Below are 27,195 nucleotides of genomic sequence, written 5' to 3'. Positions count from 1 at the left end.
AATTACCGTGCAATGTACTCCCTCAGTTTTACAATACATGCCTTCCATTTATCAAAATATAGATGTATCTAGACATATTTTCGTATATAGATACATTCATTTTTAGATAAATGAAAGTTAAGTATTTTGAAACGAAGGGAGTAGAACCAGTCTGAATGTGTGATTTAAGGAAAATGTTGTGTATCAGTAACTCAGTAATGTGATTGTTAACCTGTCTAGATGATCTAAGAGCATCTCCAACAGCCGCGCTATGCGCCGTGCGCAAAAAAACGCGTTTGCCGCACGCGCTTCGGCTGGTTTAGCGCGGCCGCCAGCGCTGGCTCCAGCAGCCGCGCTATAATGCAGCGCGCAAAAATACAGCGCGCGCGACTTGCCGGGCTTGGCATTTTAGCCACAAAATGAGTTTCAAACAATCATCAAAATGCAATGAACATGTAAAATTTGTCACAAACAAGTTGACGAAAATAAAAGTTCATGCCCACAAGTTCATCCAATCAAGTTCAAAATGCAAACTAAAGTTCAAGACATAAATAAAAGACACATCAAACATCTTCCTCGTCTTCGTCCTCATCTTCTGAAAACGATTCTTCCGCCTCCGAAGATGAATCTTCCTCCCTATCCTCATCACGCATCGCATCATGTAAAGCTCCGACGGTGTTGGCAAAACCTTCAACGGCATCTTCATGGGAATGTGTGTGAGGAGGCACATCGAAAGACATTCCACCCATGGCCGGAGGTGCACCCATGCCTCCAATAAGAGAAGCGAAACTCATGCCTCCCATGGCGGCCATAGCGTCAGAGGGTGCTCCAAAGCCACCCATGCCTCCCATGGCGGCCGGAGGTGCACCATGCCTCCCATGGCGCCCAAGCCACCCATGCCTCCCATGGCGCCAAGGCCGCCGCCACCCATGCCACCAAGGCCACCGCCACCCAAGCCACCGAGGCCACCGCCACCCATGCCGCCGAGGCCACCGCCACCCATGTCGCCAAGGCCACCGCCACCCATTGTGCCGATCATGGCTCTTTTTTGGATCAAGACTTCTTCACGGGCAAGGTTGACATATTTCTTTTGCGCACCATTGAACAAAGATGTGTCCAAGAAGAACAAGTGCTTCTCCCATTCCAACAACCTAGATCGCTCCTCCATGCCCACCTTCCTCTCCGCCAATGCCACTTTCCTCTCCTCGGCGGCCACCCTCCTCTCCTCGGCCGCCAACCTCCTCTCCTCGGCCGCGGCATCTTGGTTGCTTGCCATTTTCCTCACCTCGTTGGCTTCTTTTCTTGCCTAATTCACAATAGCTTCCATAGCATTTTTGAGCTCATCATCTCCTTTCCTCTTCTTGTTTTCGGTTTTGTCTTTCTTGCACCCATTCGGTCATTTTGGCTTCGAGTATGAAACCGAGTTGGGTGTGGGGCTTCTCTTGCCGTCATCACTTGATGCATCATCCTCCTCATCATCATCATCCAACTCAATTGTTCGCTTGCGTTTGTTGCTCAAGTGCAAATCATCCAAACCATCACGTTTCTTCCATTTCTCATCATCCTTTAACACTTCATAGCAATGAGACAAGGTAAAGACCCTTCCTTTCTTCATCTTCCCCTTCTTGGTCACCCTCGTCTCTTCTTTGAACAAGTTTTGTGCAATGTTGAACTACAAGAAAAACAAAACAAGTTAGCACTTCGGACACCAAAAACAAGTATGAGATGAACATATATGAGATGCCACTTAGTCTATCATCCTCATTTGTGCCACTTGGGTTAATTTTGTCAACTCCCTTTTGTGCGGCTGCCCACTTTTGACAATCCGAGTTGATTGTGGACCATCGGGACAGAAGTGATCTCTCGGAGCGGTCAATTCCACTCATGTTGTGATCATCAAAGTATTCTTTCATTCGCCCCCAATACGCATCTCTACTTTGATCACCTCCAATGGATGGATCCCTCGACACTTGCAAATAAGTATTGCATAGTAACTTGTCATCGTTGGTGATGTAATTGCCCGCTCTTCCTTTCGGCGCGTCGACAATGCCCTCACCCTCCTCGTCCACCTCAAACTCATGGTCTTCCAAATGGATGTCATTGGTTTGAGACCAATGCGAATTGTTGGACCCAAAACCCATAGTTGACATGTATCCATCATCATTGAGACTACAAAGTTTTCTGAACAATGCAAATAAGCTATCTATATGTGATGATGCATTGAAAAAACAAGAAGAAAATAAAAGTTGGAATTTTTTTCACCTTGCGGGCATTTCGTCGAACACGTGGTGCGCGTTGGCGGCCGGCTCAACGAGTGAGCTCGCCGGCGCTTCGGTAGCCGCCGCGGCCGTCGAACGCCCTGCAAGCTTCTTTCCCCTCGCCTTCGTGCTGCCGGAGCCGTCCGTCGCCTTGTTCTTCTTCGCCGAAGTTTTGCCCTTCTTCGGCCGCGCCGCATTGGGGAGCTTCGACGGTGCGGCGGTGGCACGGGACAACGTCGGCGCGACGCCACCCGTCGCCGTGGTCATCCGCGGCGGCAAGAAGAGGCTGCGCGCGAGGCCGACGCTCGGCGGAGCTCTGGCGGTGGCGACGCCAACGCTGCCCGCGCTAGGGTTTCCTGCAGCGGCGGCGGCGGGGGGGGGGGGGGTCGCGACTGTACAGCGGGGTGAGCGGGATGCCGGTGTGCGTGTCCATGGGTGGCAGGGCACCAGCGCCGGCGCGCGCAGGGCGTAGGAGGAGGAGAGGAGAGAGTGCGGCGCGAGCAGTCGAGTGTGCCGCGCGCTGTAGCAGGCGCCCGAAATACACCGTGTGGGATAGTGTTTACTACCGCGCGCCCAACTCGTTATAGCGTGCGCGCCGTTTTTGCGCGCCCGCTGAAGCGACCCGCAACGTTGCGCGCGCTAAAACGGTCTAATTTGCGGTGCGGCGCTAGTATAGCGCGGCTGTTGGAGATGCTCTAACGATTGCAAGCACCTCCATTTGACTTTTCTACCGAGCACCAGCTTGAGCATCGATGCCCTCATCGAACCCATGATCAAGGCAAAGAGAAGACATTGTCAAGAAAGCAGTATGTCGTTCATGCTTCGTCCGCTCCCAAACGACCAAAGGTTGCCGTGATGTCATCCGTCTTCACCTCCGGAAAAGGCCCCATGGCCTCTCGCCCGGGTTCGTAGGACGTGCAAGCAGAGTTGCTCATCTGAGCATGCATGGATAGTTCACTTATGGACGGAACAAGAGTACGGGTTTGTTTGAGAGTGAATAGCATAAAATTACCATAATTCGTGTTATGATTCCAAAAAACTGCCGAAAATTTGTTTGCGACTGATAACTATCATTTTTTATGTCGGCTGTTTCAAAAAACTCAAAACGCCCGTTGCTAAGAAATTAAACTGATTTATGACGTCGGGTTCGTACCTAAATGAGCCGTCAGTTTGACCGCTTGTTTGACCGTTAGTTGACATATCATTCCCACATGTCAGGCTATTCCTCATTTCCTTCGCTCCTCTCTGCCTTCCTTCTCCTTCGACGTCTACTAGCTCAAATCCCCACCGGTGAAAGAACCCGAAGATCACCGGAGACAGTGGCGCGGCCATAGCCGCCGGCCACACTGCTGGCCACGCGCACGACCGCATCCACCCGCACAACAGCGCTCTTACGGACGATGGCGTCCAGTAGGGCAACGGAGCGACGGCCGCCTCTCCTTTCACCAGCGGCAGCCACTCCTTCTTCCACCTCGCCGGCGTCGGCCACAGCTCCTCCGCCTCCACTACTGCCTCCTCTCCTCAGACACTCTTCTCCTCCCTCTAGCATGCAGCCCGACACGCCTCCCTCTACGGCCTAGAGCCATGGCGCCACCGGCCAGAGGTGCTGCCCCGCATTGCCAGCGAACCCCAGCAGCCACCGCTCATGCAGGGTCCAGACGGACGTGGGTCGCGGCCGCGGGTGGCACGGGAGGCTAACTCCGGCAGGAGGCCTCCCTGGATGTGGCCGTCCATTGCGGCGTCCAGCAGGGCGACGGAGCCGTCCACCTGCACCCTGCGCATACTGGACGACGGCAACAGAAGGGAGCTCCGCGGCGGCGCCATGGCTGCTACCGGCGAGCTCCTCACGGCGGCTGCTGGCCGGCGAGCATGGCTGCAGGCGCATGGCCATGAGAGGGACCCGATTGCGTTTTTGAAACATTTACAGGGACCCAATTGTTTTTTCTGTGAGGAAGAAACACTGACATGTGGGCTCCATATGTCAACTAACGGTCAAACAAGAGGTCAAACTGACGGTCCGTTTATATGCGGCTTCGACAAAAAACGGATTAAAATGTTAACAGCAGGTGTTTTGGGTTTTTTGAAACAGACGACGTCAAAAGTGGTAGTTACCAGTCACAAACAAAATTTCAGTAGTTTTTTGCAACCATAACACGAATTGTGGTAGTTTTATGCTATTCACTCTGATTTCTCGAAAGGGAGATTTCTTGATGTTGACACAGGCATCATTGCCACAAATAAGCAGTTGATGCCATCACTGCTGAAGTCTGTCCAAGAGGCCATCAAGGAGAAAAGCCAGGCCTTATTGTAGAAGCCTTTTTGGTTTGAACCTTCCCTGTTGTAGTTGGATTGATCCAAAACAATGATCGCAATGCCACACCTTATTCACACTGTTTATGTGTAAATGACCTTTTTGTTGGGACAAATGCAATCCTTGCTGTATCACATTTGTGCATCTAAGGAGTGGTGACAGCCATGTCTTAAATAAAAAAGGCATTTGCCTGCAGTTATAAATATCTTAGCATAGCTTTGTTCAACATAAATATCAGCAACAACTATTCTTGTGTGAGTAACAGCCAATCTCTTCTATTATTTCTTTCAGAGGTTTTTGATGGGCAGTTTATTCCCCCTTCTTAAATTACATACTATTCAAGCTTAATCAATATTAACTCTTACAGTACCAGCTAAATCATCATTCATGAGTACTTGCAGACTCAACATTGCAGAGCTAAGGCTAATAATAGGACTAAGCAGGCACATCAGCTGGATACTCTGCAGGATGCTTTTTGATGGTATCCAGCAGCGACCGCTCTTGCTCGCGAAGGTTGGAAGGCATTTGATCATACACATCAGTGAAGAGCTCCGCAAGCCCGTGTTTTGGCATCCTCTCGGCCACCTGAATGGCTTGCAGGAGCTGCACAGAAATGAGCTAACAGTTTCAGTTGGTCATGTATGAAAAAATAAATGCATTACCAATATTACATTACATTACCTCTTGCCGCACATTGTTCCTGAGTTCAGACTCTTGAGTGTCGCACCACCATCCATTCCCCTGAACCCATTTTCTGTACCTGGAGACGGGATCCCTCGCTGTTCGCCAATGCTCCATCTCATCGGCCGGCCTGTACTTGGTTGAATCGTCGGATGTCGAGTGATGGCCGACTCGGTAGGTCATCGCCTGGAAGTTTTCTACTCGGTAAAGTACTCTCAGCAAATGGCATATTCTGAAATTTTACTGTTGTGCACCTCGATTAAAATAGGCCTTCCTTCAGTTATAGCCATTTCCCGGGCGGTGTGGACTGCACTGTACACAGCAAGAGTATCGTTGCCGTCTACCCTGATACTGCGTATTCCGTAGGCCTGACCGCGGGTGACAACTCCATCACCTGCAAATAGTAGTTGGGTTTTATACAGTGCCGTTGCCAATATTCCCTTGTATGATTGAGCAGAGGCACAATTCATACTTCTGAACTGTTCCGCGGTTGGGGTGCTGATTGCCCAGCCATTGTTGCGGCAGAAGAAGATCACTGGCGCTTCCGTGACAGCAGCGAAGTTGAGCGCGGCATGGAAGTCTCCCTGACGTTTTTCAGCTGTCAGAGAGATCTGGTTACAAGTTGTAAGTAAGCAATCAATGATTGTTCATCTACCTCGCTCGTGCCACCATCGCCGAAATACGTGATGGCACATGCCTTCTTCTTGTCCATCTTGAGAGAATAGGCAGCGCCAACAGCTTGAGGGAGCTGAGTGCTGATCAATTGCCAACAAGGATAAATCTCTGCTTCACTTGCACAACATTTTTCTTTTTTCTTTTCTTTTTTCAGAAAGGAAGGAGGAAGTATTTCATACTTACGCGATAGGCGATGAGACTGTGAAATAATTCAGACGGTTTGATCCGTAATGTATCGGCATCTGCCTGCCTTTACCGTAATCCAGCTTGTTCCCAAACAACTGGTTTGCAAATTCTTGCAGTGTGAAGCCACGCCATAGAAGAACACCGGGCTCCCTGTACTTCATTTGGCTCCAAAATTTCCGGCCAAGAAAAGAAAAGTAAGTAAAATCAATACTATTCAGCACTAACATTCTTTTTTGGAGCAGATGATATGCACCTGAGGTAGTACAATGTCTTGAGCACTAAGCGCAGCAGCAGAGGCTATGTTGATTGCTTCTTCACCATTGGAAGTTAGATAGAAGGAAATTCTTCCCTGCCTCTGAGCTTCATAGAAGATTGTGTCCATAATCTGGAGGGTGACCATGTTACTGTACATTTTCAGAGCCAACTCCTTACTGACCTGACAAGAATGAGAGACATGCTTCAGAACAAAATTATTCACTCGTGGAGCAATGGCAATGGCAATGGCTGTACTACACCTCTTGGAATCTACTGCTGTATATAGTCCCACCATCGTCGTCAAGAATACGGTAACAATTGATCCTTTCCCTTTGCGACTCTGGCAGGAAATTCATTTCACCAACAAAGGAAAGCTTTCCTCCAGGGAAATCTACAAACTGCGTCGGTAACAATCAAAATTAAGTTTGGTGGCCCTAGAAGAATGAATGTATAGAATCTCCTCGAAATAAATTTGGAAGCACAACCGGGTTAGTCTAACTGACCTTGGAGGCAAGGCAATGGACTATTTTATTCGTTGACAACGATTGACCATGGCATCACAGGAATTATAAATAAATAAAACACGCAAGAGAAAAGAAGCCGTGTGAGCTTACTAAACCTGAAGTGAAGTCCCACCAGCCTATTGACTCAATGACACGTCCTTCCTTATCTGCTTACTTTACTACTTGTTGTCAATTCTATCCACAATTGTCATGTGTTAAAGTTGTCTTGTTTCTTAGGAATATTAGAAGCATATATAGTAATCACGTGTATACAGGATGCTCTTTCCAAGTGAGAATCACGATGATATCCACACTAAATTTTCTTTAATCAAGGAGAAAGATCACATGATCGTAGGCGCAGCATCCTGAATGGTTGTTATCTGCTTACCTTCCCTGTTGCATATATATATAGATATAATGTAATTTTTTTTTGCGGAAAATATAATGTAATCTTCAAAACCAGAGCATCCTAAATATTCATGGTACTACGTACCACTACTAGACAATTCTGTAGAACACACATGTCTAGAAGCGGCCGTCCTACTGTATGTACCACAACATACGAGTGCACAGATACCTGCAGATCGCCTGCGGCAAGTCCATTCTCCGGCTCCTCGACGGCAGCGCTATCTCCTGCGAAGCGCCGGACGGAGCAGAACCCCCTGCTTTGGTCCCCTGATGGCACCCCGAGAACCGGCACCGTCGACGAGCTCAAGGGCCACGGCCATGGTCCATGGCTGCGCAGCTCGCTAGCGAGCCTCCTGACGGCCCGGCGCGCCAGCCACACGGCCATGTATATGCACGTGATTATCTAGGCACACACACTATCTCGTACGATGCGAGCTTCCGGAGCGATCAGCTGCAAGAATTCTACGCGATCGACTCAATTCAATGGTGGTGGCTGGAATTTATAGGTGGCAGAGTGGGAGTTGGATGGAGAGGAGAAAAGGAAACAAGAGAAGAAGCAGCGAGCGAAGCAAAGAGGGAGAAAGTGTGAGCTGGAAAGATAAGTGTGTGTGTGTGTGCAGCGAGGAGCGCGAGGAGTTTGGAGGTAGGAGAAGACGGGCACGACTCACTGGTGTCCGTGTCCGGAGAGTGACGACTGATTGATTGCAGCTGGTTGAAGGATGGCGCGTGGGGCAGGAGGTTGCACGTGGAAGCTGTGGCCCGGTGGCCGGTGCCGAGGTGGGTGGGTGCTGAAGGATGGGAGCTGAGGCCGGTGACAGGGCATGCTCAGCTCAGCCCATTGTGCTCCGTGGACCGTAGTACCAGAATGCAGACGAACGATGGACCGGGAAACTTCGGAAAACGACGAGTGAATAGCGCAAGGCCAACTCCACTGCGTGACCCATCTGGTCCGCTTTTGTCCGTATGGGGTAAAACATGCCCCCAACAGGCGTACCCAAACGGACAACCACGTCCGTTCGCGTCCGCTTTTGTCCGGCTCGATCCTAAATTCAGGTCAAACTTGAGCCACGAATGCTCCCGAACAGATAAAAAACGGACGCTCTTTTCGTCCCTCTCGTCCACTCTTGTCCGTCTGTGCCTTCTCTCAGGCCCACAAATCAGTGAGACATAGAGCAACCGTGTGCCGCGAGGCGGGACGGGGCCGGCGCGCTCGGGCGGTGCGGCGGCGCGCACAGGGCGGGGCGGGGCCATGCCGGTCGCGGCGAGCTCGAGCGCGGGCAAGGGCGCGCGGCGAGGCTAGGCCGGTCGCGGCGACCTCGAGCGCGGGGCGGGCGTGCGGGGCAAGGCGCGCACGGGGTGGGGCGCGGCCATGCACGGGGCGAGACGGGCGCGGGGCGAGGCGCGCGTAGGGCAGGGCGCACGAGCCCGGCGCGGTGCGGCCATGCACAGGGTGAGGCGGGCGCGGTGCGAGGCGCGCGCAGGGCGGGGCACGCGAGCTCGACGCGGATCGGGGCGGACGCGGGCGAGAGGCGGCGGGCGACCTAGGGGTAGAGGCGGGCGAGCCCTGCGCGTCAATGTCGGCGAGGCGTGCGCTGGGAGGCGCTGTGAGGAGCCGGGGCGGACCGTTTGGGGTTCCAAGGCCTTCTGCGCGTTGGGCACAGATGCTCCATACGCCTGTCTATCCCTCGGACGTCCGCCCCAATCGCACTCCAAACGGACAAAAGCAGACGTCCGGATGGGGTCTAGCGCTGGAGTTGGCCTAAAACTACCACAATTCGTGTTATGATTTCAAAAAATCGATTGAAATTTATTTGTGACTGATAACTATCATTTTTGGTGTCGGCTGTTTCAAAAAACTCAAAACGCACGTTGCTAAGAAATTAAACTAATTTATGACGGGTCGGGTCCGCACCTAAACGAGCCGTCAGTTTGACCGTTAGCTGACATATCAGTCCCACATGTCAGTCTATTCCTCATTTCCTTCGCTCCTCTCTGCCTTCCTTCTCCTTCGACGTCTACTAGCTCAAATCCCCACCGGTGAAAGAACCTGAAGTTCACCGGAGACAGTGGCGCGGCCATAGCCGCCGGCCACACTGCTGGCCACGCGCACGACCGCATCCACCCGCACAACAACGCTCTTACGGACGACGGCGTCCAGTAGGGCAACGGAGCAACCGCCGCCTCTCCTTTCACCAGCAGCAGTCGCTCCTTCTTCCACCTCGCCGGCGTCGGCCACAGCTCCTCCGCCTCCACTACTGCCTCCTCTCCCCAGACACTCTTCTCCTCCCTTTAGCATGCAGCCCGACACGCCTCCCTCTACGGCCTGGAGCCCTGGCGCCACCGGCCAGAGGTGTTGCCCCGCATTGCCGGCGAACCCCAGCAGCCACTGCTCGTGCAGGGTCCAGACGGACGTGGGTCGCGGCCGCGGGTGGCACAGGAGGCTAACTCCGGCAGGAGGCCTCCCTGTATGTGGCCGTCCATTGCGGCGTCCAGCAGGGCGACGAAGCCGTCCACCCGCACCCTGCGCATACTGGACGACGGCGACAGAAGGGAGCTCCGCGCCGGCGCCATGGCTGCTACCGACGAGCTCCTCACGGCGGCTGCTGCCCAGCGAGCATGGCTGCAGGCGCACGACCACGAGAGGGACCCGATTGCTTTTTTCAAAAGATTACAGGGACCCGATTGCGTTTTTGAAACATTTATAGGGACCCAATTGTTTTTTCTGTGAGGAAGAAACACTGACATGTGGGCTCCATATGTCAACTAACGGTCAAACTGACGGTCCGTTTATATGCGGATCCGACCTGTCAGAAAACGGATTAAAATGTTAACATATGCGGGTCCGACCTGTCAGAAAACGGATTAAAATGTTAACAGCAAGTGTTTTGGGTTTTTTTAAACAGACGACGTCAAAAGTGGTAGTTATCAGTCTAAACAAAATTTCGATAGCTTTTTAGAACCATAACACGAATTGTGGTAGCTTTATGCTATTCACTGTTTGTTTGATCTTAGCCGTAAACAATTTAACCATCCCAAATCAATATAAAAATCATCTGCTTTTGGAGCGCAATAACACTAGTCTTACTAACTTAGTTATCTTCTAACATCTCACTGGTAATTTGCTTCTAGTATTAAACTTGCATGTGCTCTTATCGCTGCTAGATACCATGAAAACATGGTATTAAATACGCATGGAACTGTGGGACTCATCTCTCATGAATGATATGCACTAGAGGCACCTCTTGAGGCGAGACTGTGCGCATTTATCTTGTGTCAGTACATTCGACTGTCATGTTTGGTTCTCAGTCTTACACATGTACATCAATATGGGTATATGCTATAACATTATGATTTCTTGCTCTCTTGGATGTAGTCATATAAAATATTCATTACAACCCTTCCTTGATGAATCTCTGAACAAGCTTACAACAGAAGCAATTTCAGTGTGTATATATGATAGGTTGCTCTACTATCTACAAAACAGAGGGATGGAAAAGGGAGACAGAGAGCTGCCATTAGATGGAAATCTATATAAAAGGAATGAACCATCTTAAATGAAGAACCAGAAGTTCTCCATTCCCTTCTCATACTTGAGTACAGTTTAGAACCAACAGAGCAAACAACAAGAAATAGCAGCATCCACTAAACCCAGCTTAAGCACACGGTTTCAAAATAAAAAGGAGACATTGGTGCTTGCAGTAGTACCTCTGAAACAACAAAGTAGTTGCAGAGTCACTGGCCCATTGTGCTGGGGTGCAGCGTTGGATGCCTCTCTCGGAATAAGGGGCCGCTGACGAATGAATGGAGTTGATGCATCTTTTGCAGTTGAGGAGAACATTTACCTCCTATTCTCATGAACCTTCACATTTTGCACATTCAGAAAGAAAATCAATAGGTGCACCATTTATAATGAAGACAATATCCAAAGAAAAAGAGAAAACAGGGTGACAATCTATTTGAGGAAAGCATTTACTAATTTTATCTGACCTATGTCCGCATGGTAAGAACTTCTTTGGATTCGTTTATTGCACTTGTTAGGCGATTTTTAGGTAGTCCACAATGGTAGTGTAATGATTTGTCGTATCCTTGGAAAGATTGTCGCTCTCAGTTTGTGGATTGCACAGAACTTGTCACTCCATCACGTCATTATTCAAGCACAGATACAGTCCTCCTTCGTATATGTTACATTGGGATAAAATCTGCAAATGCAGGTATGGATTCGTTAGAAATTGATGGTTTCAAAGATGCACCTCTCTCAAGCCAATATTTGTTTGACAGATCACATGATTAATTCACAATCTAAAATAGAGAGACACCTGAAGGTAATAACTACAAAGTAGATGAACCAAGAGCCACCACTTACGAAGATATTTATTCGAGGATATAAACTTTGAAATTTCTAATGCAGGCTGCAAAATTGATGAAAAGCAAATTTTTCTTGGTAGCAGCACGTACTCGCGAGTGACTTCGGCTAGGTAGTAGCGATGACCTGCAGCCAAATAAACAAGATACATGAGTCAGAACTTGAAATAGAAAGGGAAACGCACAAATCAGTAAGAAAACCCATGTATATAGAAAGGAAAGAAACCAAATACACACGCACAACCATTTATCATTAGCACATCACAGTGATTCAATGTAATCAGTGAGGTTTGTTGAGAGAAACCAAGCATGTGAGGCCCTTAGGAGGGATAGACAACAGAAAAGAGAACAACCTAGAGACGGTGATGTCAGTGCTCTAGCGCGTCATATCGATGATCTCGTTGTCGTAGTCGGCGAGGGAGCAGCGGTCGATCCAGGTGTCGGAGGAGGCTGACTTGATTTGGATGTCGTCGACGTTGTGGCTGCGGCCGGCCTGGAGTCATAGAAGGCCTTCGTCTTCCCGGCCATGATGCTGAGCCCTCTAGATATTTTTTTATGACACTTCTCATGTGTAGTCCCCTTTATCATGCTTTTTACAGGCACATAAACTACAGGAAGTTTTGGACAGAGAAGTTCACCTTTTTTTATGATGTGCAGGCTACAATTACCAGACTTGTTTGCTCCCCTGTTCTATGTGCATAGAGAAGATATTCATTCATACTAATAATTATTTTCATCATGTGCAGTCTAGTATCCCTGGTGCTTTATTTTCAAACCTACATGAATCTCAATTGATCCTGGAGCAGTTCGTTGGTAAAGAATACCCAGTGAAAGTAATCAGTTTTCTATCTGAATAATTTCTATCTATTCCGACTCCCCGCTTCGTGCTTCTCTAGAACCATCTTCCTTCCTCCTCACATCTAAATCACACATCGGCAGGTGAATTAACAATCATTGTATCTCCACCGAATCAGAATACATACGGAAAAACTTACAACTTCAGTGCCCATTAGATAGACATACTTAAAAAATTACCAAGAACATACATTTAACCTTTATTTTTGCAAACCTTCCACCAATCAATGATTGAATCAGGCCAACAGTTGATGAGCTCCAACCGTACTGATGCGACATTGGAATAATCGCAACACTCAAGTTAACCTGAAAAGGTAGAGTACTTGCATTCAGCAGAAATTCCTGAGGAAACAAAAACCGAACTGCCTAGATAAGCTACACGTAGAAGTAATTAGCTACACTTAGCGAAGAAGTGCATATCAAGACTGCACTAACAATCTTGAGCAAGTTAGATGCTTTGGCAGTGAGACAATTAATGGTGCAGAAACACTTTGGTTGACATCAACAACGAGAAAAAACCAGGTCTATGGATGCAAACGTATGCCAGAAGCCCAGAACACATATCACACCACTTAACTGTTAGAAAACGTGAGGAAGAGAGAATGACCGAAAAATTTTCTGTATTGAGGAGGAGAGAGAGAGATATACAAGGTTACATGGGCCTGGGCCTCACTCTAGACTATGGGCCTGGGCCTGTATAAGACAAACACAACATACTTCACTCTAGACTATGGGCCTGGGCCTGTACAAGACAAACACAACATATATACTTAACACCCCCCTTCAAACTTAAGGTGGGTCAGGAGCATATGATACACCAAGTTTGAGAGTGTGAAACCTATGCTGATCTCTAGTTTGTGCCTTGGTGAAGAAATCTGTGAATTGAAGCTCTGATGGGGCATATTGCAGCTTAACAGTGGATTGTTGACAATGAGATCGAGTGAAAAATGCATCCACACCAATGTGTTTGGTCAACTCATGCTTGACTACTCATGCTTGACTGGGTCATTAGCAATCTGAATAGCAGCAGTGCTGTCACAAAGAAGAGGTGTTGGTGTATGACATAAGACACCAAGATCATCCAATAGCTAGCGAATCCATACAATCTCTGATGTAGTAGTAGAGAGAGCCCTAAGCTCTGCCTCGGCGCTGGAGCGAGACACGGCAGTTTGCTTCTTTGATTTCCATGCAATGAGAGATGTACCAAGAAATATGCAATAGCCAGTGACCGAGCGACGATCAATAGGATCACTCGCCCAAGTGGAATCAGAGTAAGCATGAAGCTGGAGCTGACTGGAATTAGCATAGAACAAGCGGCGAGATGTAGTTCCCCTTAAATACCTAAGGACTCGGAATAGGTGACCATGATGAACTGAGGTGGGAGCACAGACAAATTGACTGAGAATATGGACTGCATGTGCGATGTCAGGTCTGGTCACTGTGAGGTACACTAGACTGCCGACAATGTGACGGTAGCGAGAGGGATCCTCAAGAGGAGTGCCATCAGTAGGACGCAACTGCAGATGAAGCTCCATAGGTGTAGCAGCAATGCGCGTGTCAGTGAGACCTGAGCGAAGAATCAAATCCTGAGTGTACTTTTGCTGGGAGATATAGTAACCATCATCGGTGTGCTCAACCTCAATCCCGAGAAAATAGCTGAGAGACCCCAAATCTGACATCTTGAATTGTTCACTCAATTTTTTCTTAACAAAATCAATATACCCAACATCATCTCCAGTGATCAACATGTCATCTACATAAAGTAGAAGCAATGTACGGCCATGCTCAGATGTATGAATGAAGAGTGCAGGGTCATGTTCGCTAGGAGAAAAACCGGCAGCTTGAATCACAGAACTGAACCGCTCAAACCAGGCACGAGGGGCTTGCTTAAGCCCATAAAGAGCCTTTCGAAGACGACAAACATGACCTAATGGAACCTTGATACCTGGAGGTGGCTGCATATAAACCTCCTCATGTAAATCACCATGAAGGAAGGCATTCTTCACATCCATGTGGTAAATTTTCCATGACCGAGTAGCAGCCACAGCAATTAGAGTTCGAACTGAAGTCATGTGAGCAACAGGAGCAAACGTCTCATCATAATCTTTCCCATGAGACTGCTGAAAACCTCTTGCAACAAGGCGAGCCTTGTAGCGTTCCACAGAACCATTTGACTTGGTTTTAACCTTATACACCCATTTGCAAGTGATAGGGACTGAACGAGGAGGTAATGGTACCAAATCCCATGTACCAGTACGCTCTAAGGCTGCAAGCTCCTCAGACATAGCCAGTTGCCACTCAGGTGACACAACTGCCTCCTGATAGGTACTAGGCTCAGAAACAACCCCTGCATACAAGTCCTTCTTGTATCGCGTTGCTAGAGAAGAGCCGTCAGTGCAAGGATCAGTAGTACTGGCTGGAGGAGTAGAAGACAAAGGCATAGATGACTGCGTGTCACATGGAACTTTAGAACGACGAGTGTAATGGAAAGTACTGGCTGGAGGAGTAGAATAACGACGAGTGTAATGGAAAGGAAGACTATCTAGAGGTGGAGCTAGTGGAAGAGAGAAAGGAGCTGGTGAGGAAGGAGATGAAACATGTGGTGGAGATGGTTCTGATGTTAGGACAGAGGAAGGTTGTTCAGCTATGGACTCATCTAAAAAGATAGGTGGAAGTGAAAGAAACGAGGTAGACTCTAAAGAAGTTGAGGATGATGGTTTAGTGGAAGGGGAATAGAAGAAGGGTTGATCCTCAACAAAAGTGACATCGTGAGAAAAGCGAATGCGGCGAGCAGAAGAATCATAGCAACGGTAGCCCTTATGTTCAAGACTATATCCAAGGAAGACACACTCAGCAGACTGAGCAGTCAACTTGGTACGCTCACGAGGTGCTAAAAGAACATAACAAGTACAACCAAAGACACGGAGGTGGTCATACGTGGGAGGAGAACCAAACAAAACCTCACCAGGACACTTGCCCTCAAGGCAAGTAGAAGGTTGGAGATTGATAAGATAAACAGCAGTTGAGATAGCTTCACCCCAAAAATGAGTGGGGACAAAGGAAGAAATTAGAAGGGTACGAGCTGTCTCAACAATATGGTGATGCTTACGCTCAGTAACGCCATTCTGAGCATGGGCACCAGGGCATGAAAGCTGAGGGAGAGTACCCTCAGATGAGAGAAACTCGCGAAAAGCAGTAGATAGATACTCCCCTCCGGAGTCAGAACGAAAAATACAAACAACACTGGAAAACTGAGTATGGACCATATGTACAAAAGCCTTATATATAGAAAACAACTCAGAACGATGCTTCATAAAATAGACCCAAGTATGTCGAGAGTGATCATCAACATATATGACATAATGTTTGTGGCCACCTTTTGAAACAAAGGGGGAAGGACCCCATACATCAGAGTGCACTAAATCAAAAGGATGACTAGAATGAGTAGTGCTGGAAGAGTATGGAAGCTGTATTTGTTTCCCTAGCTTACAACCCTTACAGTGAAAACCAGCATCTATGGAAACATGACCCAAAACACCTTGTCGAACAAGGGTAGATAAACGAGAACCACACAAGTGACCTAAGCGATGGTGCCACTGGGCAAAAGAAAACGACGAAGTGGATCTTGATGTTGATGCAACCATCCGGAACGCGGATGTGGTGGAAGCTGAAGGAAGGTGTAAGGTGTCAAGGATGTAGAGGGATGTGGATCCTCTACGGCGATGGCCAGTTCCAATGACCCTCTTGCTCTGACGGTCCTGCACATAACAAAATGAGTCATCAAAACCAACAAAGTAGTTCATATCAGCAAGCTGGCCAACAGACATAAGATTCATGGATAGCTCTGGAGCAAAGGAGATGGCAGGAACAAAAAACTTGGATGTGCAAAGAGAACCCTGATGAGTAATAGAACAAGGTGTACCATCAGCAGTCTGAACAGAGGCACCATCCCGCACTGGCTGGCACGACACAAGCTGAGAGCGATCAGAGGTCACATGGAAAGAAGCTCCAGAATCCAGAACCCAAGGCTGGGTTGCAGCAACGGCGGGCTGAGAGAGAACAGATGTAGAAGCACCCCCTCGCTTGCTGCTGATAAGGAGCCTGGGATGCACGACGCTGCTGATTGAGGGCCCGTCTAGCCTGAAACTCGGCTAACAGCTCTGGATGAAGCTTGAAACAACCATCTCTATGGTGTCCTGCCTTCTTGCAGAACAAGCAGACGACAACTGAAGGTGTGGCCTTGGAGGCACCTGGCCGCTGAGGAAAAGCCAAAACACTAGTGTGTAGAGTCCGCGTAGAAGTAGTCCCAAGAGAACGGAGACGAGTCTCCTCAGCGATCAAGCTAGCAAGTGCCTCTGTCAAGGTGGGAGGAGTCGTACGACCAAGCAATTGAGTGCGAATGTTCTTAAAGTCTGGCTTGAGACCCATCACAAACTGAAACATGAGAGTCTGATGGTCGTAGTTTTCCTTCGCTGCACATGACTCACAACCAGAATTACCCTTTGGAACCATGGAACCTAGCTGCCCAGTGATGCGAGTGAAAGCTCCATAGTAATCTTCTATGGACATGTCTTCTGGCTCCCAAGTGTTGTGTAAATTCTGCAACAAGGAGAAATGAAGTGCACTGCTGGGCTGAAGGTAGCGCTGCTCAAAGTACTTCCATATCTCTTTAGCTGAAGTGTGATGCTCAAGACTCATTTGGAGTGAGGGTTCAACACCCAGAATTAAAACTCCCATCACACGATCATCGATCTTTTGCCAAGACTTCCTTGCTGCATCATCATTTGGACTAGGTGGATCATCTGTCAGATGAGAAACAAAACCAGCCGTCCTCAAGACAGTCCGGAGAGAAAATGCCCATTCCCTGTAGTTTGAAACATCAAGCTTGATATCTATGATCAAAGAACCAAATCCGAAATCATTTCTTGCCATAGTGGTGAGCGGCCAGCAGCTGGAAACACCCAATTTGATAGCAGCTGCAGGCAGCAACAAGAGATGAGCAGCAGACAGCCACAAAGAGGAGCAGCAACCCACCAGGCTGGCTGCTGCTTGCTGGATCTCACTGGATAGAAGGAGGAGCTTGCTGGATCTTGCTAGATAGGAGGGGGAACGCCTGGAGCTTGCTGTAGAGCAGGGAAGGCACCAAGAGCTTGCTGGAGATGGCTGCTGGAGAGCAGGGGAAGTATTCTCACAGAGTAGCTGTGAGGACACACAAAGGAGCTGCTGGAGAGCAGCTCCTACAGGTTGATGACGAAGATGGGATGGGGCAGCGATGTGGATGTCTCATCACCAGACAGATCCGCCTGAATCACCTCACCGGCGGCGATTTCATGGGTGGCGGCTGGAAGAGGGACTAGGGTTTGGTCCTGGTCTGATACCATGTTAGAAAACGTGAGGAAGAGAGAATGACCGAACAATTTTCTGTATTGAGGAGGAGAGAGAGATATACAAGGTTACATGGGCCTGGGCCTCACTCTAGACTATGGGCCTGGGCCTGTACAAGACAAACACAACATACTTCACTCTAGACTATGGGCCTGGGCCTGTACAAGACAAACACAACATGTATACTTAACATTAACATCATGTTTGATATGGAAGTAAACATTAAGCAAAATCATAAGAGGACAATTCCAACCGTTAGCCTGGAGCTGAAGTTTCTCACAGTTACACCCTCTCTGTGTATATGCGGCTAGAGGAAAACTGAAAGAAGACGCCACCCCAAGCATCTCAACCAGTTCAAGCTGCTGCTCTTTAGCGACACAGATACGCGGTGGTAAATAGTAATCACTTGCTTTCATCATGAACAAATCGATATTAACATTCGCCCAAATGCGACGCGTGCATTTCTGTCACACTTTGATGCACAATGCTGTTTAATTCAGTCTAGTTGCAACCGCGCGATTCGACGATTACCAACCCGCCCCCCAGTTTGAAGCCATGCATTGCTTTCCCCCGTCTTCCGTTTCTCCAATTTGCTCCCACGGACCACTAGAAGGCGTGTCATTAGCACTGTATTAAGCTGTAGCAGCAGTAAGAAATGCAAGTTAGAGTCACTATTATTAAATTCAATTCGTTTTCAGCAATTATTGACATATACATGTGCTGCCCATGTTGCAAAAAAATTAATGAAAAGGGCGACCCCTACATGGCACCGCACAGGAACACCCAGGAGGCGCATTTGGCAGGGATATTCTCAAGGAATTCCAAGATGATGGCTGCATTTTGCATTGAAATTGTGAGGTGAGGCTCAGAAAGATACAGCGGCGACGACGACGACGACGACGAAGACGAAGACTGGACATGATATAGAGATGCTAACGACTATTATATTCATGTCAATGTGCCTGTAAAAACATGGAGCATGATATATCTTTTTGTCAGAAAGAGCCAATCATTACCATTGCTTTCCTATGATACATGAATGTCGTCTGCCGGCTGAGCTTACTTGTAACCTTCAATCCATATTCCAGAACACAAGGTTCTTCTTTGTACAATTATTAAACTGTTTCCGAAGTTACAAAGAAGGACACACAATGATCATGATCCGAACTGGCGATCTAGAATTTGTATAGAAAATAGAGCAAGTCAGCCAAAGCATGAGACAAAATGTTTCTATGGTCTGACGCAAAATTGTGAACACAAAATTGATATACAAAAATCACTAACCTGAACTAGAAGAAAAAAAAACTATTCTGAACCAGGGCTCTAAGTATGACAGCAAAAGCGCCAAATAAATTAACACTCATGAGAAGAAAAAAAACTAATTTGAATTGGGGTCAAGAAGTGAGGACAAAATTTTATGAACACCAATGTCTAGCATTCAAAACAATTACAACCTATTATTGCTCAGACAAAGTAGTCTATTTTGTAAGCTTAAGACCAAGCTGCTGATCTAGAAATTTAGATTGTTAGCAATAGATATGTACGCCTCTACAGACTACAATAGTACCAATAGTTGAGAAAATAGATCTCTGCACACCTAGAATTTAGATTTACACATGGTTTGGAAAACTAATCTTAATACCCCTAGAATGATCTCTGGACATCTACAGACTACAGTAGTACCAATAGTTGAGAAAATAGCTTTTTAAGTTAAATTTCTCAAGAGTTAACAATTTGATAAGATGCATTGTGCATTTAGTGTTTATATCCAGTTTTTTCCCCATAGAGCTGTACCTTGTGTGTTAACATATAGTATATCCACTGAATAATACTATATAGCTGATGCTTTTCATGTCTAAGAGTAACTGGTGAACACAAAGAGTATCTCTATTGAAAATGTCCTACATATCACTGGTTCACATATGTGTATTGCATCTCATTATACAGTAAACCTAAGGAGTAAACTTACAACATCTATTTAAAATGCTTTGCAACATCTATTTAAAGTGCTTTGCATATTTTCGATCATGTAATTATCTTGCATGTACAGTACATTTTGGGGAAGAACTTGGGGGGCCTAATTTGTTGATGATTACAGCTAAATTTCAGAAGAAGAAGAAGAAAGAATTGTTGAGTACACAGAAAAGCATAAAAAGGAAGTAATCTTCCCCTGTAGCCTGTTTGGATTTTCATCGAGCACCTTGTAGGCATATACACAGAATAATCCGCACAAAGATGAAAAGTTCTAGGTGTTAAATCAAAGGAGAGGAGTGGATTGGAAAGGAGCATGCTAATCAAGAGGAGGAGAGAAGGAAGGAAGTATGGTTCCTGCAAGAGATGGGCGGAGAAATTTACAGAGGCGTTCAAGGCTGCAGGGCAAGCGCGAGTTGAAGGCGGCGGCCTCCATTGGCCTTGGACGCCTACGGCAAGCACGTAATCGGCCAACATATGTGGGGGCCAGCACGCGGCGGCTGCACTCGGATGCTGCAGCTGCACGCCCGGCGGCCACCATGCACGCGCCGAAGCACATGATGCCTGCGGCTGCACGCACCGGCCACCATGCAGCTGCTGGGGAGGGGGTGGTAAGGCGAGGGAAGTGGGCAAAAACGACATATTTGACCAATGAACGAAAAGAATTCACAGAGTAAACTCTCATTGAAAAAATTTCACACAGCTAACCTTTTTATAGCGGCCGACAACTAGACGTCACACTACATTGTGCAACGCCTGACTGACAGGCGTTACACGTCTGGCCAGTGTCGCACTTCGGACTGCCTGAAAATTGCTAAGTCATTGTGCAGAGCCCAAGAGCTAGGCGTTGCACAGTACATTGCAGAGCCTAAGAACTAGTCGCTGCACTAGTGGCCGTTTGAAGATGTAGTGCAACGCCTAGACACTAGGCGCTATAGTATACAATGTAACGCCTAGCTCTTAGGCGTTACACATTGACTTAGCAATTTTCAGGCAGTCCGGAGTGCAACGCTGGCCAGACGTGTAGCGCCTGTCAGTCAGCCATTGCACAATGTAGTGTGACACCTTATTGTCAGGCGCTACACAAAAGGGTCAGCTGTGTGAAATTTTTTCATGAACAACTCAGTTTGTGAAATACTTTCTTCTCGAGGTCAAATGTGTACATTTTGCCAGGGAAGTGACACCTATGAGCCTGTATTGCTCCGGTAGTCCCTTCCAGGGCGGCCACCACAGCTCCAGCGCCCCGTCCACCGCGACCACCTCCTCCTTCTCAACATCCTCCGCGTCTGCATCCACTCCTCCCTTCTTCTCCACTGACGGAGCGCTTCTCCATGGCGCCCGCGGACGGCCCCATGCCGTCAGTTCGGAAGGACGCCGGCGCGCGACGGTGGAGAAGACGGAGGTCGACAGAGCATCGGTGCTACGTCGTGAGGATGCCGTCGGAGGAGGGGAGAAGGCGGCCTGCACAAGAGAGAAGGGGATCAGGCAGACGAAGGGAGGAGGAGACGTGCCTGCGAAGGAAAAGGAGAGAGCGAGGGGCTCGATGCGGGTGCCATCGGCGCGCAACTTCTTTTCCTCCCATCTTTTTATTTCACCAATCTTTTCCTCCCACCTGACCGAGCAATTTTTTCCAGCGCGTCTTTCTCTCCGTTCAACACAATAAATCGATACAGTAGAATTGGGACACGTGGATAGCGCCAAGATGCGCCCTTTGCGCCACCGTTAATGGGTTGTATGCCTTGGAGATGTGAGCATAATCTCCCAAAGGTCATAAAAACAATAAAGACCGTTCTTCCTAGGTAATCACGAGCTCGAGGGTCGTTCATGATACAAAATCATGCGAAAATCGAGTGATTCAGATTTTTCACCGGTAACTTTGTTTCGGTACCACTTAACAATATTCGGATAGAATGTAAAAAGTATGACCTCAGAAACTTCAGAGCAAAATCCCAAAGCAGTCAGGGGTGGCAATTATACCATACTACTCCCTCCGTTCCAAAATACTTGTCAGAGAGATGAATAAAATTAAATGTATATATAACTAAAATACATCTAGATACATCCATTTCGCCGACAAGTATTTCCGGATGGAGGGAGTACAAATTTCCAAACTGTGAAGGTGGAAAATGAACTAAAGATTGTCTGAGATCGAGCACCAGCCTGATAGTATCCGAATGCCGTGTTAATTCATTATCGTGTAAAATTGGTGCAACAAAGTCGGGAGGGTGGCCACTTGCTATTGTAAAGCGATAATGTGCTTACGAAACTACACCTCAAAAGAAAATAGAAAATGAGTTTCATTGAGCTCTCTTCTACAACTCAGAGCCTCGCAATTCTGTTTTCTTTTTCTTTCAAAGAAGCGGAAAAATCAACAACAAACGGTTGTAGCCTGGCAAAAAGCAACATGCATCCATGGTGACTTCGTCAATTTTGTAGATCCACAACTCCAACCCAGTCTTCACTTGGCGGTGTGTGCGTGCGCGCGTGCATGTGTGGGTGTGTGTGTGGTGTCAGTGTGTGTGTTTACATTGTAATCAGTGTTTCTAAAAAAAAAAGAAAAAACATCTGTGGATCTTCAACCATGTCCTTGATCCAGCGGAGAAACCTAGAATTGTCGTCGTGCAGAATCATGGAAAAAAGTTCAACAGGAACCTTGTGTCACTAGAATGTGGAAAAGGATGACCTGAGAAACGTCAAAAGCTCAAATAATTCGCTGGAATTCAACTGGACATTTAGACCATACTATAAATTTCGAAAATGTAAAGGTGGAAAATACACGGGAACTGTCAAGACCAAGCACCTACCTGATGCCAACCAGACGTTACATGGCATAATTATTATAACGTTAAATGGCATAACAAAGTTGAAGAGGGCGTCCATTTGCTACTGTAAATCATAATATGTTTAGGGAACTAGTACATACCAACAAGTATCACCTCAAAAAATGGAAGCAAGTTTAGTTGATATTTCCTCTACAGTTCAGAGGCCAGCAACCGAATTCTCAATCGTTGGGGAAGCGACTATGGCATGAGTCAAAATTTTGTGTACAATTATTCCGAAACCGATAAGAAGCAATCTTAGCTCAGAACTAACAAATGGAACTATATGTCAAGGGGCAACTTCTGTGGATCTTCAACCACGTCCTTGATTCGGCGCAGAAACAAAACAGCTTCTGATGCGGAGCATCCCTCGACCATCACCATGGACGTCACACCAATACCGCAAGGACGGAGAGGACCATGGACAAGAGCACGTGCACGCGCCATCGAGAACGAGGTGAACTCTTTCCTCTTCGAGCTCCACTCAAATTCATTCGAGAGTTGAGTCCTACCTCAAACGCAAGTGTTGTGCATGATTATGTATCAAGGTGTTGATGATGGAGAGGCTAGCATGAAGACCCAAGCACCTACGGTCGAGGAGAAGGAGGAGAGAAGCGAGAAGAGAGAAGAAGGAAAGGTTCTGGACACCCTGGGTGCCCGGCCCCTCCATGGCGCTACTCCCAGCCGGCCTCGGGTGCCCGGCCTACAGCCCCGGGTGCCCGACCTCACTTGGCCCAACCGCGGCCCAGGCCTCGCCCAGGTGCCCGGCCTTGAGGCCCCGGGTGCCCCCCCTCCAGCGCCACAGGCCTCCGGCCCGGTGAAGGAAATATGCCCTAGAGGCAATAATAAAGTTATTATTTATTTCCTTATATCATGATAAATGTTTATTATTCATGCTAGAATTGTATTAACCGGAAACATAATACATGTGTGAATACATAGACAAACAGAGTGTCACTAGTATGCCTCTACTTGACTAGCTCGTTAATCGAAGATGGTTATATTTCCTAACCATAGACATGAGTTGTCATTTGATCAATGGGATCACATCATTAGGAGAATGATGTGATTGACTTGACCCATTCCGTTAGCATAGCACCCGATCATTTAGTATGTTGCTGTTGCTTTCTTCATAACTTATACATATTCCTATGACTATGAGATTATGCAACTCCCGTTTACCGGAGGAACACTTTGTGTGCTACCAAACGTCACAACGTAACTGGGTGATTATAAAGGTGCTCTACAGGTGTCTCCGAAGGTACATGTTGGGTTGGCGTATTTCGAGATTAGGATTTGTTACTCCGATTGTCGGAGAGGTATCTCTGGGCCCTCTCGGTAATACACATCACTTAAGCCTTGCAAGCATTGCAACTAATGAGTTAGTTGCAGGATGATGTATTACGGAACGAGTAAAGAGACCTGCCGGTAACGAGATTGAACTAGGTATTGAGATACCGACGATCGAATCTCGGGCAAGTAACATACCGATGACAAAGGGAACAACGTATGTTGTTATGCGGTCTGACCGATAAAGATCTTCGTAGAATATGTGGGAACCAATATGAGCATCCATGTTCCGCTATTGGTTATTGATCGGAGACGTGTCTCGGTCATGTCTACATTGTTCTCGAACCCGTAGGGTCCGCACGCTTAAGGTTTCGATGACAGTTATATTATGAGTTTATGTGTTTTGATGTACCGAAGGAGTTCGGAGTCCCGGATGAGATCGGGGACATGACAAAGAGTCTCTAAATGGTCGAGACGTAAAGATCGATATATTGTACGACTATATTTGGACCTCGGAAAGGTTCCGAGTGATTCGGGTATTTTTCGGAGTACCGGAGAGTTACGGGAATTCGCCGGGGAGTATATGGGCCTTATTGGGCCATACGGGAATAGAGGAGAGAGGCCAAAAGGAAGGAGGCGTGCAGCCCCCCTCTGGTCCGAATTGGACAAGGGGTGCAGCCCCCTTTTCCTTCCTCCTCTCCCCCTCTTTCCCCCCCTCTCCTACTCCAACAAGGAAGGGGGGGAGTCCTACTCCCGGTGGGAGGAGGACTCCTCCTGGCGCGCCCCTCCTGGCCGGCCGAACCCCTCCCCTTGGCTCCTTTATATACGGGGGCAGGGGGGCACCTCTAGGCACAAGAACAACAATTGATCCTTGAGATCTCTTAGCCGTGTGCGGTGCCCCCCTTCACCATAGTCCTCCTCGATAATATTGTAGCGGTGCTTACGCGAAGCCCTGTGACGGTAGAACGTCAAGATCGTCACCACGCCGTCGTGCTGACGGAACTCTCCCTCGACACTCGGCTGGATCAGAGTTCGAGGGACGTCATCAAGCTGAACGTGTGCTAGAACTCGGAGGTGCCGTAGTTTCGGTGCTTGATCGGTCGGGCCGTGAAGACGTACGACTGCATCAACCGGGTTGTCATAACGCTTCTGCTTTCGGTCTACAAGGGTACATGGACAACACTCTCCCCTCTCGTTGCTATGCATCACCATGATCTTGCGTGTGCGTAGGATTTTTTTTGAAATTACTACGTTCCCCAACACCCGGGTGCCCGCACCTTCAGCCCCGGGCGCCCGACCCCCTCGCGTGGACGCCTCCAGCCACCCCTGGGTGCCCAGGCTGTGAACCCCCGGGTGCCCGGCCCCCTGCTACCACCTCCCGAGCGGAGGCCCTGACCGGTCCGGGTGCCCGGACTACTCTGAGAGTGTGTGTGTTTTCAGGGTCATTTTGGACCTTTGTATCCCCCTCTCCCTCTATTTCGTCCCTAGACTATAAGTACCTCCCACCTAGCTCATTTAGGGGATAGCAAATTATATGAGATGATTTAGAGAGCTTTGCTCCTTGTACCCACTCCTCTAGGAGATCAATACCTCCTAGGAGAAGATCCCTAGTGGATATCAAGCCTCCAACTTGGGAAGGATCCCCATCATAGGATCATCAAGACCTCTCTCCTCATAGGATTGGGATGAACTAGTACCTTGTATCTTCCCTCTGTTGTTCTTGGATCATTGTGACCTATTGTGTATTCTTGGATCTAGCATATGTGTGATTGGATCTAGTCAATTTGAGTGTTTCCCCTCTCTTGTGTTCTTCGTGTTCTTGGGGATTTCCCCTCCAATTCGTGAATGATCTCCATCTAGGGTTCCACCCTACAACATCTTGGTATCATGAGCCATGGTTTCTCATGAAATTGGAGCCCCCCTTCTTGTTCTCTAGCCTAATTTTGTTGTGTTCTTCCCCAAATTCGAAAACTCCCCACCAAAAATAGCCCCAAATTATTTTATGATTTGTTGGTTTGATGAGATTTTGTTGGATTTGATCCATGAATTTGTTTGGTTTTCAAGTGGATCTAGCATTTCCCCCATCCTTCTCCACCTTTCCCTCCACAAAATGCATCAATTTCTTCCATTTATCCACGAATTTCCGCCCAAATCCGTCACCCCCGGGGACCCGGACCTCAAACCCCGGGCACCCGGACCCCCCATGCATCTCCATTGACCACCCCGGGTGCCCGCACCCCGGGCTGTTTGCCCCCGACCCCCGGGCCTCTTCTTTAGCCCAACCTCGCTGACCACCCCGGGTGCCCGCACATTCCACCCCCGGGCACCCGCACCTCCCAGTTTCAGCTCGCCAACGAAAACTGTTTCGGCCATAACTTTCACTTCCGGAGTCCGACTTTGACGTTCTTTAGCTCGTTGAGTAGCTATTGACATCCCCCATCCATCTAGATAGGTTCCAACACCATTTGACTCCATCAATAATTTTGCATTTTGGCATCTTTGCATAGGCCATCCACCATATCATCCGCCATACCACCATCGCTTTCCGCAACTTAACCCATTTTTGCTCCATTTAGCATTTGTGGTTGCTTGAGTGGTGACTTGAGTCTCCTAAGGTGTTTCGGATACTTAGGGACGGTTTCTTCGTCATCAACCACCACCACCATTTTCGCATTGCTAACTCCGAAACCACCTACGCATTCCGCTACCACCATTTGACATTTTCCTTGAGATTTTGAGTTTGCGGTTTTCCCGTTTCCTAGGGTGTTTCGGCTATCTAACGGTTCGACATCGAAAACACCGCCGCTCACCTTCGACAAGGATTCGCCATCGACCACTTCACCATTTTGACAACCTAACCGTAAGCAAGAACGGTAACCTCTATATCACCTTGGTATCGTGGTATCCCTTCATTGTACATTCTTGCCATTACATTGTTAACCCCTTAGCCCATTTTGCATCACTTGCATATCGAGACTAGCCATTGAGTATTGCCGGCAATGTTACTTGTGCACATTAGTGATCCGAAGATGTTGTAGGGTGGAACCCTAGATGGAGATCTTTCACGAATTGGAGGGGAAATCCCCAAGAACACGAAGAACACAAGAGAGGGGAAACACTCAAATTGACTAGATCCAATCACACATATGCTAGATCCAAGAATACACAAGAGGTCACAATGATCCAAGAACAACAAAGGGAAGATACAAGGTACTAGTTCATCCCAATCCTATGAGGAGAGAGGCCTTGATGATCCT

General features: G+C 48.0%; 1 protein-coding gene and 2 long non-coding RNA genes across 5 annotated transcripts; all 3 read right to left on the bottom strand.

The window, feature by feature from the left end:
* Positions 1-4,798: 4,798 nt before the first annotated feature.
* Positions 4,799-7,927, bottom strand: LOC123091068 (2-oxoisovalerate dehydrogenase subunit alpha 2, mitochondrial). Its single transcript, XM_044512466.1, has 9 exons — positions 7,426-7,927; positions 6,606-6,743; positions 6,344-6,526; positions 6,088-6,245; positions 5,885-5,984; positions 5,702-5,813; positions 5,484-5,623; positions 5,230-5,415; positions 4,799-5,151 (listed from the first exon to the last, which is right to left on the bottom strand). Exons 1-9 carry the CDS (start codon positions 7,639-7,641, stop codon positions 4,984-4,986), a joined length of 1,401 nt encoding a protein of 466 aa, XP_044368401.1. The 5' UTR covers positions 7,642-7,927; the 3' UTR covers positions 4,799-4,983.
* A 7,901-nt stretch (positions 7,928-15,828) lies between these two features.
* On the bottom strand, positions 15,829-16,516 carry LOC123094450 (uncharacterized). Its single transcript, XR_006445830.1, has 2 exons — positions 16,396-16,516; positions 15,829-16,231 (listed from the first exon to the last, which is right to left on the bottom strand). It is a non-coding gene; the product is annotated as an uncharacterized lncRNA (long non-coding RNA).
* Positions 16,517-18,019: 1,503 nt separating this feature from the next.
* Positions 18,020-20,431, bottom strand: LOC123094449 (uncharacterized). Of its 3 annotated transcripts, XR_006445829.1 has the most exons (4): positions 20,214-20,431; positions 18,922-19,033; positions 18,622-18,820; positions 18,020-18,495 (listed from the first exon to the last, which is right to left on the bottom strand). It is a non-coding gene; the product is annotated as an uncharacterized lncRNA (long non-coding RNA). The 3 variants fall into 3 exon arrangements; XR_006445827.1 differs by having other exon boundaries at positions 18,622-19,033; XR_006445828.1 differs by having other exon boundaries at positions 18,622-20,431.
* Between the last annotated feature and the right edge of the window lie 6,764 nt (positions 20,432-27,195).

This window comes from Triticum aestivum, chromosome 4B (genome assembly GCF_018294505.1).
Source record: "Triticum aestivum cultivar Chinese Spring chromosome 4B, IWGSC CS RefSeq v2.1, whole genome shotgun sequence".
Classification (NCBI taxonomy): domain Eukaryota; kingdom Viridiplantae; phylum Streptophyta; class Magnoliopsida; order Poales; family Poaceae; genus Triticum; species Triticum aestivum.
Note: the sequence above shows the minus strand (reverse complement) of the source record. Positions and strands in the feature narration are given on the sequence as shown.